The sequence below is a fragment of the Dermacentor silvarum genome, chromosome 11 (assembly GCF_013339745.2).
Source record: "Dermacentor silvarum isolate Dsil-2018 chromosome 11, BIME_Dsil_1.4, whole genome shotgun sequence".
NCBI classification, from domain to species: domain Eukaryota; kingdom Metazoa; phylum Arthropoda; class Arachnida; order Ixodida; family Ixodidae; genus Dermacentor; species Dermacentor silvarum.
Window position 1 is genome coordinate 20,526,492 of NC_051164.1, and position 14,835 is coordinate 20,541,326.

The 14,835-nt window shown below is 50.5% G+C and overlaps 1 protein-coding gene across 2 annotated transcripts in view; it reads right to left on the reverse strand.

Annotated features, from left to right (window-relative positions):
* The window catches only part of LOC119433594 (MIF4G domain-containing protein B), a 49,455-nt gene that overhangs the window by 20,182 nt on the left and 14,438 nt on the right, over window positions 1-14,835 (reverse strand). For both annotated transcript variants that reach the window (XM_049659265.1, XM_049659264.1), the window contains exon 4: window positions 12,233-12,351. In XM_049659265.1, coding sequence (XP_049515222.1) covers window positions 12,233-12,351 — 119 coding nt within the window. The remainder of the gene's footprint in view (window positions 1-12,232; window positions 12,352-14,835) is intronic.

Here is a 14,835-nt window from a genome sequence, read left to right on the forward strand (position 1 = left end):
CCGAATGAATGCCCGAGGAATCGAAATGTAGTCAGGGACAGACACGCTGTATACGTTTACACACGAACCCCACATAATCGAGTCGGCTTATCGGGCCGAAATTTGGTCCTCGGGTTTATGCGAACGCTTGCGGGTCGGGGCCGAGTGTTCGTCGAGGCAAGTTCGATGAACCGCCAAGGGGTGGGATGTCACTCCCAACCCGCTTGGCAATAGATTCTTGTAAGCGCGGTTGGGTCAGCCCGGTTTCTGACTCGAGCTGCTTTACGTGGACTTCGTGCTGACGAAGCTGCAGATATTTAGACTGACCGATGGGATGACGACAGCCTCGTGCTGTGGGCCCCGACAACGGGAGCCCGAGTGCTTTAATAGAGATCTTCGTGCAAGTCTTCGTTCAGGTCTGTGTTAATCGTCCGGATACAGGGACACTAAAGAGAAATACAAATTGCGCTGTGCTGTTAGTCTTTTACAATACCCAATTACTCCACTCTGACCCTGAAATTAGGCAATTCGTCAGCTAGAAAAGAATGCATAAACTAAAGGCAGATGGCGACACCATCTCGAACATTCCGTACTATCTATCCGTTAAAAAAAAAAATTAAATTATGGGGTTTTACGTGCCAAAACCAGTTCGGATTATGAGGCACGCCGTAGGGGGGGACTCCGGAAATTTAGACCACCTGGGGTTCTTTAACGTGCACCTAAATCTAAGTACACGGGTGTTTTCGCATTTCGCCCCCATCGAAATGCAGCCGCCGTAGCCGGGATTCGATCCCGCGACCTCGTGCTCAGCAGCCCAACACCATAGCCACTGAGCAACCATGGCGGGTATTTATTATCTAGCCGTGACGCCATAGATATTGACGGCGTAAGCTTCGGCTTAGTTAGCTTTTTCATCGGTAATGACGGAATACATTGTATTCTAAAGAAGCCCGAGACTGAACTTGACTTGGCAAGTTTCGATAAGTTTACTGAGCCAAAATGGGCTAAATGTGGGTAAATACTTTGAAATTCTTGACGCCATACTGACGTTCTGGTGCTGGGGCCTTTTCCCGTAGTTAAAAAAAAGAAAAGAAAACGGAAGTATGGCCTTCGTTTTGCCTTCTGTTAAAGAGCCTCTTACCACGAAATTAACGTGTTAGAGCTTTAAATACTTTATCAGTCTAAACTGATGTAGTGTACCTTTTTAGCACCCATTTGACACACGTTTCCAAGCACTCGGCGTACGTCTACTTTCGGATGCCTCCATTCTAACACAGCTAAACCTTATACTAAATTTTGGGCTACTCTGAAGTTGCGTCGTAGCAATCGTGAATAACGACTTCGAAACTGTACAAACGGAGCTACTTTCAGAAACAGATCCGAATTTGTCTTGTGATAACTGAGCCTCCCTTAAAGAGTTGTATTTACGGGCTCATTGGCCGCGTGCAGAGAATTGGTACGCAGCGATGCCGCTGCCCATATGTCTACACATGTTTCCTTCCGTCGTCGATTGCGCTTCCATTCTCTTGGCACCGGTTCTGTAACTAACCCACCGGCTGTCACAAACGCTCCAAAGATAACGTCAAGACAGGGTTAGTAGCACGCTACAATGACACTAGCTTCCGAGAAATTTGACTGAGCTATAAGCGCTTTTTTTTTTTCAAACTTCTGACGAGCGTTTTTTGGCCGTAGACCCAGCGTCGCTTTGGGACAAAATGTATAAGGGGATGTAAGGTAACTAAACTGTCATAAGCTTGGATTGTAAAACAAAGGCGTGGGTATTACAAGAAATGGATGACATGTTTGCATTAATATCATCTAATTAGCGTAAGCAGCACGATAAACTGTAGATCTTAAGATGACAGGCTGAGCATGGTACTTGCGATCCAATATTCGTGCACCATATACGTACGTGCTCAGAAAAAAAGAGGCCCTTGAATCTCGCTTCTCAACGACAAGGACTATTGTGTAGAGGAACCGTACTACCTGGAAGCATTCCGTACCTCGACGCTCACAGCCACCAATTTGTCTTGGTAAGGCTTTCGCCACAGTAAAGTCTTGTTTCAATGCGGATCAAAAGAAAATTTCGCGAATGCAGCGTAAATGTGTCCAATGATTTAGGCCACTTTGTCGTCTAAGCAAGCGGATAGTGTATTAACCGGAAGGCTACGCGACGGAGAGAAGTCACTGCAACGCTGCCTTGCCGTACGATAACGCACGTAGCCACAAGGTAAATCTTAACCCAGTACGTGCAGCAGGCCGAATGCAACAGATTGCCGTAGCTCAGAAGAATCGATCTGGTTCGGCGAGTTGTTACGCCTTCTCTCAAAAACTCATTTACGTTGGCGAATATAAATACCTAGGCGCCACAACGAGAAACCAAAGTTGCAACTCGCACATCTTTAACATCTGTGATTCAGCATTTCGTAAACTTTGTCTGCTAAGGCATATTATAAGGAATGCTCTGGCGGAAACTAAACATTTTAGTGCGTACTCGTAAATCATCAGAAATAAATTGGAATATGCTTGCGTTATTTTGGACCTTTACACATGGAGGAAGGAAACCCAGGAGAGGCCCCCGCCAGCACGGACGTATTGGAGAAGGTGTGGTGGAAGTCACGTGCTGGAAGTCACGTGCTGTTTTTCGCAAAGGAGCACTGGGACGGGCACCCCAAATGTCAACGTTGCCATGGCAACCGCACTCCTGAAGCTTTCGCTGCTGCTCTCGGTCTCTGAAAAGTGAGATAAGCTTTTTCCACCGGTGTCTTTCTCGCAGCACCTTTTGTTCGCGAGAAAAGCTGACATTGGAGTGTGGTGTCTATAGGCTTGAAAGTTGTGTTTTAGGTCTGTGAGTGTGAGTGTCGGCCAGCAACAGATACACCCAAGCAATCACGGCGCGGGTCTTCGTCGTCGTCTTCAACGTGCCACGGAAAAACACAGGAGCGCGTCTGCTTCACTAAAGCTGCTACAGAAGCTTCGTAGGCTTTGTTTTAACGTGCGTCGACAGCACACACTTGCGGCGGCTCGTAACAATGCAAGTTCAAAGTTCGCGCCCATCTGCTCCGGCGAGCTGCAGAACCCCTGATTGGAGGCGCAAAGGGAAGTGGCACACCAACATGACTGCACTTCCGGCTCCAAAAACGCAGCGTCAGGGCCTCTCCTGTTTTTTTTTTTTTTCTTTCCTCCATGACCTTTACACAAAAACTAACGTATACGCCCTCGAGATCAATCATACAGTGCAAGCCTATCAGCTTTATTTTTTAAACATATCGACGTACAGACTCCTCCCAAGCCCCGATAAAAACACAATATCCATACGCTCCGAAGACGGTGCTGAGGTGACGGCGAGCGAGTGGGACGACTGTCATCGACGGATACGTGAGAGCTCGAAGGCATACGGCGAGGCGAGTAGCGGCGAGGGTCGGCATATGGGCGAGGAGACAGGGAAAAGTAGCTCGAATATGGCGATGACCAGGAGGTGCGGCAGTGGCGAGCGACGTGGCCAATGCGGGGGCAACGAAAGCAAATGGGCTTGTCGTCCGGAGTTCTCCATTCTATAGGGTTGCGGTATCTGGAATACAGATCGCTGCGAGGCGCAGCTGTCGGCATCAGTCGGGCGTCAGGTCGGGAGATGGAGCAGGCAGCAGGAAAACCGAGGTTGGCAAACTCTTGCCGCACAATCTCCTGAATGAGGGAGATCGCTGGGGCTGGTTGGTCAATGGTGGGGTCAAGTGGGCGGGGATGGAACGTGGCAGGACTGGCAGCCTCGATCTCGCGGCGAACAATACGCGTGACGGTCTCATTGGAGGGGGGCGAAGCGGTAAGGGCGACGCAGGACGACGTCGCAGCTGTGTTAGGGAGCCGGGAGAATTGTGGAATGACGCGGCGGCTTTTGGCGAGCTCAAAGCGGCGGCATTCCTTGACAATGACGTCGATGGTAGACACATTGTTGAAGATCAACAAGTTGAACGCATCGTCCGCGATCTTTTTGAGAACGTGGCCAACCTTGTCAACTTCGACCATGTTCTCGTCGACTTTCCGGCAAAGAGCTAGCACGTCTTGTATGTACGAGACATACGACTCAGTGGAAGACTGCACTCGGGTAGCAAGCTCTTTTCTTGCAGCCTGCTGCCGACCGGTCGGATTTCCAAAGAGGTCGCGGAGCTTCTCCTTGAAAGCGTCCCAGCTAGAGATCTCCTCCTCGTGTGTCCGGAACCAGACACGAGGTGTTCCGCCCAAGTAGAAGAGGACATTAGCTAGCATTATGGTAGGGTCCCAGTGGTTGTTGCGGCTAACAAGCTCATAGATGCGTAGCCAGTCATCAACGTCGACATTATCTTGGCCGGAGGATATGCCAGGATCGCGGGGAGTGGCCACCGTGACGTACGTTGTGGTTGGAGTTGCAGTAGCAGCAGCAGACGAGGTGTCACCGGGAGCCATGGCGGAAAGCTGGACGGTGCGGCCGCTGCGGAGCTCCGTGGTGAGGACGGGGAACGGCACGCTCCACCAAAATGTTACGCGAACGAAGGATGAAGTACAGGAGACTATTTACAAGTATATTTACAAATGATAGCTGCAGCGCTGGCTAGATCAGCCGATAGCTCGAGAGCGCAGAGCAGTTCGTCTTCTTCGTCTAGGCGCCCGCGCGCCTCGTTCAAACAACCAAATACCACACGCGTGTAGCAATATGAACAGATTAAAGTTCCCCTTAAAAGTTTGTTCAGTCTCTTACAGTATACCTTAGCTATGTCACTAGAAGACAAGAGCAGCATCATCACGACAACTCCACACAATCTCAAAACTGACATTTAAATATAGTCGCTTTTCTCCCGATCAATGTGTGAGTGGAACAAACTGCCTTAACAGAGAGCATTAAAGCTATTGATCTTGTTAATTTGCAGTGCACCTGCGTGTTTCCTTGCTAGTTGGTCAATTACAATGTTGGCGAGTGTTAATAGTGGTATTAGTGTTTTATTGACTATTGTATAAGTTTATATTTGATGGTTATTTGCTTGCTTTCTTTCTAATGGATGTACTATATTGAACCATTTCTTTCTTCCCATGCATTCCCCTTGTCGATGTTAGTAACTCAGGTGTGTCTGTATATTTTTTTCATTGAATTGCACCTCCACTTTGGGCATATCGAGGTCTGATGTATTCTGTAAATAAGCAAAGCAATTTTTCATTAGCGTGTGCGCTCACCCTAGATGATATGAAGGTTTCTGAGCTTGTGTTCCTTTTGCTTTATTTTTTGTCCTTTTGCGTTGCTGATCACGAATGCCCCGAATTTTGTACTATTTCGGGTGTTTACGTGGCAACCACCTTTATATATAAATACCGTGCCAATATACGTATATACCGTGCCAACTGAGCTACCGTGGATGGGAAAACGGCGCCGCTGTAGCTCAATTGGTAAGAGTATCGCACGCGTAACGCGAAGACGTGGAATCGTTCCCCATCTGCGGCAAGTTGTTTTTTCATCCACTTTAATTTCCATTAATTTGTCATTTCTTTAATTTCCTTATTAAGTACAGGTAATTTCCCCTATGTTGTCCAATTGGTGTCTATGTTGTTGGCTTCTTGAGATATGATTAATAAAATCGGGCCCCTCGGTTCCCTTCTCATATATATGTGTGTGTGTGGGGGGGGGGGGGGTAAAGGTATATAAAATCCCCAGTTGTGAATCACTGCTGGTCTTGCGTCTATCGTCTATGTCTGCGTCTATTCGCGCTGCAACAACGTATGTAGCCGTATTTCCCCTATACGACGAGGTAGGTACATTTTTTGTGTACTAAAGGTGCTAAAGTGCTAAAGCTTGACTGCGCCCGCCAGACCTACCCATCCTAACCGTGGTGCGTTGACAGGCCTCAGAAGCGAACGTCAGAATTTCAATTTTAGAGCGCAGCTCTTAGGGCGCGTTCACACTGAGACATTCGGCGTCTGGAGCGGCGCGGAACCCAGTTCGGCGGCGGCGAGATCCGCCGGAATAGCCCTTTCCGCGCCGATCGCTCCTGGACCGATTTTTGCGGCAGCTGCCGCCGGATTCGCTCACCGCGGGCCAATCGGAGCGCGAGTGAGAAATTCGAAAGATGGCGGCCAAGTCCGACGCGCTCGTCATGTCGCAGTCTTCAAGGCTCGTCGCGACATCGGAAATGCTCATCGAATAGGTGCGTGCCCACCCCATCATTTTCGACAAGCACCACGTGAAGCAGAACGTGACCTGACAAAGTGGCGTGACCCAGCTTCTCGCGGTCTTGCAGGACGAACCCCCCGCCACCGCTGGCGTCGTTGCTTTGGCGAATGCTTCTACGCGTCGTGCATCGCCAGCAAGGTGTACGCCAGCAGGCTTAGCATCATCGTCGTTGCAAGCAGTGACGAAGAGCCGCAAAATAAAAACATGCAAACTCTACACGAGAGGCGATAAGTGCGTAGTTTCAATAGACTGTATAGAAAGGCGGAGTGAGTCCAGCGAACGCCTTGGCTAGCGCCCATAGGCTGAAGCGAGCTCACAGGCTTAGTAGCTGTCGTCTGCTCGACGCACCGTCTTTGTTGCGTCGTTCGCATCGTTTCTGTCACGCTTTCTCCATTTAGTTGACGGCATTTTGTTGACAAAATCACTGTTTCTATCACCGAGTATGAAAACTAGATGCAGCAGAGTGAAACGCCTGTCAAAGCTCCATGCTGCTGCGAGCTAGGGTCTGCGACGCCACAAGGCGTCTGGCCGACATTCCGGCGGCGCGGTAGGCAAGCAGTACTTAGGTGCCCGTTCTTGCGGCGAATGTCGGCGGCGGGCGTAACCGAGCGAACGAGCACAGCGAAAGATGAGAGCGAACGCGGCGCGCCGTGGGGGCGAAAAAAAGTGGAGAGAGCGAAGAGGCGCGAGTGGGAAAGAGGAGAGGAGGGTGCAGCGGAACCACGGTGTAAGAATAAGGAGAGGTGCTGACACTCTCCCCCCAACGCGCGCGAAAGCGCCGCTCGCTCGCGTCCAGATTATGTCCGGCCACGGCCGGGCTCGACTGGCGCGCGCGCAGTCGAGCCCGGCCGTGGTTCGGCTTGGTTGCAGCTGGTTCGGCGCCGTCGTAGAGGGCGCTGCGGTATGCGGTCCCAGCCTCGGCGGCAAGGCGCGTGCTGTCGCTGCTTCGTCTTCCTGCTTGCATGTGCCATTGCGCTGTTTTGAAGGCACGATTTTTGTTCGCGTTCGTTTCATGAGCGTGTGCTTGGGTATTGTCGCCACGGGCCCTCGACGAAGGTGGCAGCGGCCTTCTGAGGGGCGTTTGAAATGGCTAGAAAGTGCTTCGTTCCGAACTGCAATTCTGGATATCTGACTTGTGCGGAACGTGTGCCTTTATTCAAAGCGCCGTCCGACAGCGGTCGTCTAGAGCAGTGGCGCCGTGCAAATCTGAGGGCAGACCGAACTCTAACGCCTACCGACCATGTCTGCACCAGCCATTTTTCAGAGGATACGATATCGATGGCATATTGTCACGACGTCGAAAGCTCGAGGGACAAACGAAACGCACTTGTCGGCAGAGAGAGAGAGAATAAACATCTTTAATGTGTAAATGCAGCTTTGGAGAGGCGTCCTCATTCCAGAATGCCTTGAGCTCGGGCCGCGTCCTGGGCCCTCGCAATCAGCCGTTGCTGATCTTCGAGGTCGGAGCTGGCCAAGGCTCTCTCCCAAAGCTCGTTGGTGTGGTAAGGGTTCGGAGGATTGAGTGGTGCCTCTCTGCAGCCCCCTACTATGTGCCTGAGGGACCCGGGCTCTGCGCAGAAGCGGCATTGCGGAGAGAATTGTGTAGGGGCAGAGGCAGTAACTAGAACGGACGGTTTTAAAATAGCGCGCGCTAGTCACTGCTTCTTCTTCTTGCTATGTTTTTCATAAGTGCCGATGTGTCTTATGCCGTCGTCATCGCCGCGCTAGACACGTGGCAATATTATGCGGAGCGCTCGATAGAAGGATTCCCACCTTATTTCCAAACTGTCCAAAGAACCTCACACGGTCAAATAAACCTCGAAAGCCGCTGCGGAAGAAAGAACCACCTGTGTGCCGCAGTAGTTTGTGCAAATTTTGCTGCATGTAAAAGATATATACTGGGTGGTTTACTATCATGCACCAAGATTGGAAAATATGTAAATGTCACGTAGCTGGACAGAACCAAGGTAATGTTGTCTGCCGTCGCTTGGAGATACTCAGATTTTTTTTATTCCGCTTAATTACATAATTTTTTCATAATTGATTAATCAACTCTTTTAATGCTATAATTGGATAAAAAGTATGAACAAGAGAATTGTACAGCAGCGTGGAAAACTCCCAATATAACTTTCTGTTGCTCAATAAAAGATACATAAAAGTGTTTTCCGAGCGTGAACTAAACCCGCGAATACAGCAATATTGCCGCGCGACTGACCACTCGAGGCACTTTGCGTGTATTCGTGAGCTTCTTTCATGCTCGGAAAAACACTTCTACGTAACGCGTATTGAGCAATACAAAGCTGTATCGGGAGTCTTTGATGTTGCTCTACAATTTTCTCATTGACACTTTTAATCTAATTATAATAATTGAGAAGTTGATCAATAAATACGACTAATTATCTAATTAGGCGAAATGTAAAAAATAACCGAGTATCTCCAAGAGACGGCAACAACATTACTATGGTTCTGTCCAGCTACGTGACATTTGCATATTTTGAAATATTTGTGCACCCTGTAAAATACTGCTGTTTTCTGTGCAGATGTGTGCCTGATTTTCCAATTTGTTCCATCCTGGCTACTGATTTTTTTTTTTTACAATGCGCTTGCGGTGTATATTACACGCTTGCATGTTTTTATACATTTTTCCATTGTGGGAGTGTATGAGACCGCAAGCTTCTGGGATGGTTATCACCTATTAAAATTATCGAGGTGCTTCATGTACAAGTTTTTTCGTATTGTGTCTATGAAAAAAAAAAAAGGTCTATGGAATTATTGTGTGGTGGGTGTAAGTGTATTTGTGGACAGGCTGTAGCATGCATTGTCAAACACGCTTACATTGGCACATTCCCATATGCAATTTCAGAAAAAAGAAAGTTACCTCTTCTTTTTTAGATCCTGCAAGAGTCACTTAGTCCTCAATGGACGAAAGCCCAATGAATAATATACACGGCCTATGTTAAGTGGAATTGGAATGAAAAAGGCATTTGCTCAGGTTTTCATCAGTAAACTGTGGTAGTGATGCTCTAAATCAAGATAGACGCCTGCCTTCGTCCCGCCTAATAAATTCCCATTTGAAAGAGTTTTTACATAGCTGATGTGCATTCTCATCTTAAGTTCTAGCCATGAACAGCCACTTTGCTCTAGTGCATTGCATATCGGAAGCTTGCGCCGTTTCATTTCTTAATTTATATCGCGGCCACATTGAATTCGCGCAAAGATGATTGAACGGTTTTCTGAGTGTGAATGGAAGCAGCGATAAGCATGAAATACATTTTCTGGTGCAGTCACTATTTTCTTCTGATCGAGGGGTAGCACGTGGGCAAACACTTTCATTTTTTTATGCTTGGATGAACGGCTAGAACGGACGAAACAAATTGCGCGCGCGAGGGTAACTTCAGTGAGCTTTGAGTGCTGCCCGATTGATCCGTGTTCACGTCATCCACGGCCTGCACAAGGAACCTTCATGTTAGCGAAGCCTGGTACACTTATCACTTTAATGTGAAATAACGATTTTTTTTCGCGCTTTGAAATTTACTCACTCCACTACGAACGAAAATTTAGCGGAAGCAGAGGAATGCCAAGCCGCCGGCGCCGCTAAACTGGGACCGCTGGCAGCGGCGCCCTCTATCTGCGCGCAGCAGAGCTACTCGGTGCGCCCACGCGCGGCCGAACATAATCTGGACGCTCGCTCGCCCGCAGTGTCAACACCTAAATATTCTTCCACCGTGAGCGGAACCATGAGGCGGAAAGCAGAGGAGGAGGGTATGGCGAAAGCGTGAGAAGAAAAGCGTAGTGCGGCGACGATGGCTACGAGATGGCGCCAGAGTAGCGCGCGTCGTCTGGGAGGTCTGTGGGCGGCGGCTTCTGTGAATCGCGCCCACGCGTCACCCACCCGCTGGCCCCACGCGCTGGCTCTCGCGATCGCCAGATTAGCGAGGCAGTCGCACGAGCAATTCGCTCCGTTTGCAACGTGCCGCACGAGACCAACTGTCCACACCAGCCAATATATCCCGAAATGAAAACACGTATACAGCCGCGCTCAAATTGCAGGCTAGGCAGTATCATAATCGTCGGTGAATTTTTTTTTGCGATAGTGTCGAATTCATCTTTTCATCTCCGGTCGGCCTACAATACACCATGTTGCGCGTGCTGTAGTTGGCTGTGAGCTCATGCGCAACCGAGTTGCGGCGAGGACCGGGAAAGAAGGGAATGGGGGCACTGTCACTCGTTAGTTCGATCCCTCATTCGTCGCGGGGAAGGCGAGGCAAAGAGCAGTTGCTTTCGGGAAAACGAGTTGCGGGAGGCTTTCGCGCGCTCCCTCCGTTTCGTACGATCGTTTATTTATTTATTATTACACATTTATTAGGATTTATATTTATTAGGACATTTATTAAAATTATTATTACTCATGCGAAAGCGTCAAATGGCCCATTGAGCGAAAAAGCCGGCGTCTAGCTGTAGTCTGTAGCAGTGATACGGCACCTAAATTCCCACTGGCTGCGACGCCACGTCACGAGAGCGCCTCGACAGAACAGAGCGGGCGAAAGGGCACACCTGCTGCCTCGGTAGCGCGCCAGGTGTTGCGTGAGGGGAGAGAGCATCGCCGCAACGCCAGGTCACCCTTGCTCGGAAGTCCGGCGCACGGTTCGTAGCTCTCTCTCTCACCCGCACTAGGCTCAGCTGTCGCGCGCGCCGGCCGGCCTTGGTCTCCGCTACTGCTTTCTCGGTCTCGTCGCGGAGAACATCGGTGGCATGCGGCGTTGGCACCGCAGACTGCTGCTGCTTGCTGGCTCGAGCAGAACGTACCGCTATGGTACATTGCTCGCAGCGTAGAACTCGAAGGACCGTTAAGCAGCAATCGATTGGACAATGCTTTCGCATTCACAAGTCATAAGAAGTGCTTAGATGACCTAGGATATTTATTATTATTATTATAAATTACCATACCCACGAACAGCCAGAAACCTTGGTTGTGGTGCACTTCAGAGACATAGATAAGAAATGCTATCCAGCTCGGCCCTCGACGACCAGCTCAAGCTGATCCAGAGAGCAGAGAAGATGCCAAGAGCCAGCCGAGCCCTGGACTAGGGGCCCCGACCATTAGCGATGCCCCATCGGGGCAAGACAAAACTCTACCTTTCTAATAAAGTTATCCATCCATCCCATTCCAACCCATCCAACTGGGGAAGAAAATGTGCTCAATATCAAAGTTGCTAAAATCAATCTGAGGACAGACTCCTCAACTGCCGATGTCAACCGATGCAATACCTTTTGTTGCAACGTTATACGTGCTAAAGGACTTGTGTTAGTCACATCAGACTGAAAAGATTCTTAGACTGCGCACGCCCGGTAGAGGCTCAGCAAAATTTTGTGCTGAAGTGCGCTCCGAACGTAGTATCGCATTGTGTACAACTTTAAATAATACTAATAAAAAAAAACTCGGAAAACGTAAAAAATTTAAATTATGGGGTTTTACGTGCCAAAACCACGATCTGATTATGAGGCACGCCGTAGTGGGGGATTTCGGAAACATTTGGACCACCTGGGGTTCCGTGCACCTAAATCTAAGTACACGGGTGTTTTCCCATTTCGCCCCCCTCAAAATGCGGCCGCCGTGGCCGGGATTCGATCCCGCGTCTTCGTGCTTAGCAGCCCAACACCATATAGCCACTAAGCAACCATGGCGGGTTGAAAAAACGTAATCACAGTATTTACGACGTACTTCAAGCGGCGTTAAATTGAACTTGCGCAACACACGGATACGGTGCGAACAAAGAAAAACAGTTATGTGGAAGCCCACAAGATGGATGAAGGTTCATAAACGGGAGAGTTGTCATCCACTCGACTGTAGCACGAAGGTACAAAGGAAACTTGTTTTCATTTCTGAGAAAGCGGTTTAGATTTGCTTTGTAGCTTGTGCTACCGCCGGGTGGGCAACAATTTTCGCTTTCACAGTCGTATAATAAATTAGATGCCCTAAAGATGTATAGTAGAGCACGATAGAATTAAGCAGCGGGCTTGATGAGGGTGCACAAGGCACGCCCCCGCGCGGTGTCTTACCGCGATGACGCTGGCGCAGAACTTGGCCGCCGTCTCGGCGCTGTCATCGTCGTTGATGGCTTTCCCGCAGACGACGCGCACCAGTCGATCCACTTGCTCGGGCGTCAACGAATCCGGGTCTGCGAGGAAACGGCGTAGGGTTCGCGTTACGCTCAAGCTACGGCAGAAGCGCGGAGTTACGGCAGAAAGTGCCCCAGTCTTTCTCCACGTTTCAAAGCAACGCATTTGAAGCGAAGAACGGCGCACGCGGTAACAGAAAACGACCCGCTATACTTCCTAAGTGCCTCTATATGCCTGTGACGGCAGGCGGCATTAAAAGTTAACACGTACCAAACAATCTCGAATGGTCCGGCAACCATGTGGACCGAATCCTACCCATAATGCACCGCGCACAAGGCCCCGGAGAGCGGGAGGAGTGGCTTCAGATGAGGTTGGCTTGCCGAGGTTATCGGAATCACGTGACGCTCCCTCCTAGTTTTTCTCCTTCCTTCATGGGGATGAATGACGTCGATAGAACGAAGAGGGCGGTTTGAGAATGGGGTGACGACGATTGTATCACGAAGACTGTATGACGCCGATGGCGTGATGACGACATGCATTGCAGTGTTAATGTGACGACTGTGATGACGATGGAACATCTATGACGTCATCACAGTGACGGTATGACAACGATTGCATGGCGAATGTATGAGGACGACAGTGTGGCGACGGCGGCATGACAAAGTCGGATGACGAAGCTCAATGACGACGATGGGAAAAGCATGACGTCATCACAACGACGGTACGACAACGAATCCCTGTCGACTGTATGAAGACGACATCATGGCGAGAGTCGGACGAAGAAGCTGCAATGGCGACGATGCCACAACCACGATGGCACCACAACCACGAATTTACTTGCCCAAGCTGTTACGCAACTTGGTTCACTGGGTCGGCATGAGAGGCGTGAGGACGACCGCGTGATGAAAATCGGATGACGAAGCCGGAATGACAATAGTGGAGGCATCACGACAACGGTATGACAGCGAATGCATGACGAGTGATGAAGACGCCGTTACGACGATGCCAGCATCACGAAAGCCTGATGACTAAGCTAGAATGACAGCGATGCAACGACCACAGCGACTTCACAAGCACGAGAACCTACCTAGTGACCCACGCTATTTGACAACTTGGTCCACTGGGTCGGCGTGAAAGGCGTGACGACGATGAACCTGGAATGACGAAGAAAGAATGACACGACGACATGTCAACGAATGCATTACGACTGTACGTATAATGACTACAACGTGACGACGATGGCTTGACGACGAAGCATGACGAGAAGCGGATGGCTAAGTTGGAATGACTACGATAAAATGACTACGACAGGACCACAACCACATACCCAGTGGCCTAAGCTGTTAGACAACTTGGGTGACTGGGCCGGCGTGGTGATTAGATAGATTAGATAGGCTAGATATCTTATCTAATCTGAGAAAAAATTCAGAGCCCTTCCCCTAGTGTGAAGATAGAAGCCATCGAAGCAGTGACTATGATGGGTCTGGTGTAGTGAATACTGCCTCCACGATGAACTTGGGCGTATCGTAGTCGGGCATCACCCAACCGAACATGTCTATCATGAACGTTTCGATGCCTTTCGTAGGCGTTGCAGGGGGAATGTACAGGGTCGTCCACTCTTAGTACGAACACGGCGCAGCGTGGCCCCGCTCCGCGGAGCGCCAGTGCACACGGCGCGGCCGCGCATCGAAGCTAAGCGGCGCAGGCGCACATGGGCTTAGAGGTGGGGCTTCGTGTCGTCTGCTAAAGTGCGCGAGCGCGCTGTACTTTAGCAGAGAACAGACGGCACAAACACGGCTCGCTCGCGCGCTTTACCAGACGTAGAGCACTGCACGGGCCGATTTTTCCAGCCCGGGCCCGTTTTTACGTTGGGCTGCCCGCCCGAGCCCTATCAAAACTTTTATGGCGAGACCCGGGCCCGGCCCGGGTCCGGAAATAATCTACGTTACCCGCCCGGACCGGCCCGCCACCCCTTTACCTTAGGCCCGAGCCCGGCTCGAAACCGGCCCGAACCCGGCCCGAGACCGAAAAATACACGTTTTTCAGAGTTGAGACGCCCGAGAATAACTCGCTGCACGTTACTTGCACACCATCAGAAAGCCCGAGCCCGGCCGGGGCCCGCGTCAAAAAACACGAGCCCGGCCCGGGTCAAAAAGCACACGCCGTGCCCGAGCCCAGCCCATGAAAAAACTGCTCTACCCGGCCCGGCCCGGGCTTTCGGGTAAGCCCGAGCCCGTGCAGTGCTCTAACCAGACGACACGAAGCCCCACCTCCAAGCCCCTGTGCGCCTGCGCCGCTTAGCTTCGATGCACGGCCGCGCCGTGTGCGCTGGCGCTCCGCGGAGCGCGGCCACGCTGCGCCGTGTTCGTACTAAGAGTGGACGACCCTGTACATGCACACAGTCGCGATCACCGTACCGTCATAGCGTTTTATTAAAGACGGCTACGCCAATCGCGGCGCTAACGCGCTCATGTGGTCGCCAGGGTGATCTACGTCACGTGATGAAGAAGCAAACGCATGATCCGCCGAAAACAGCGGTGTCA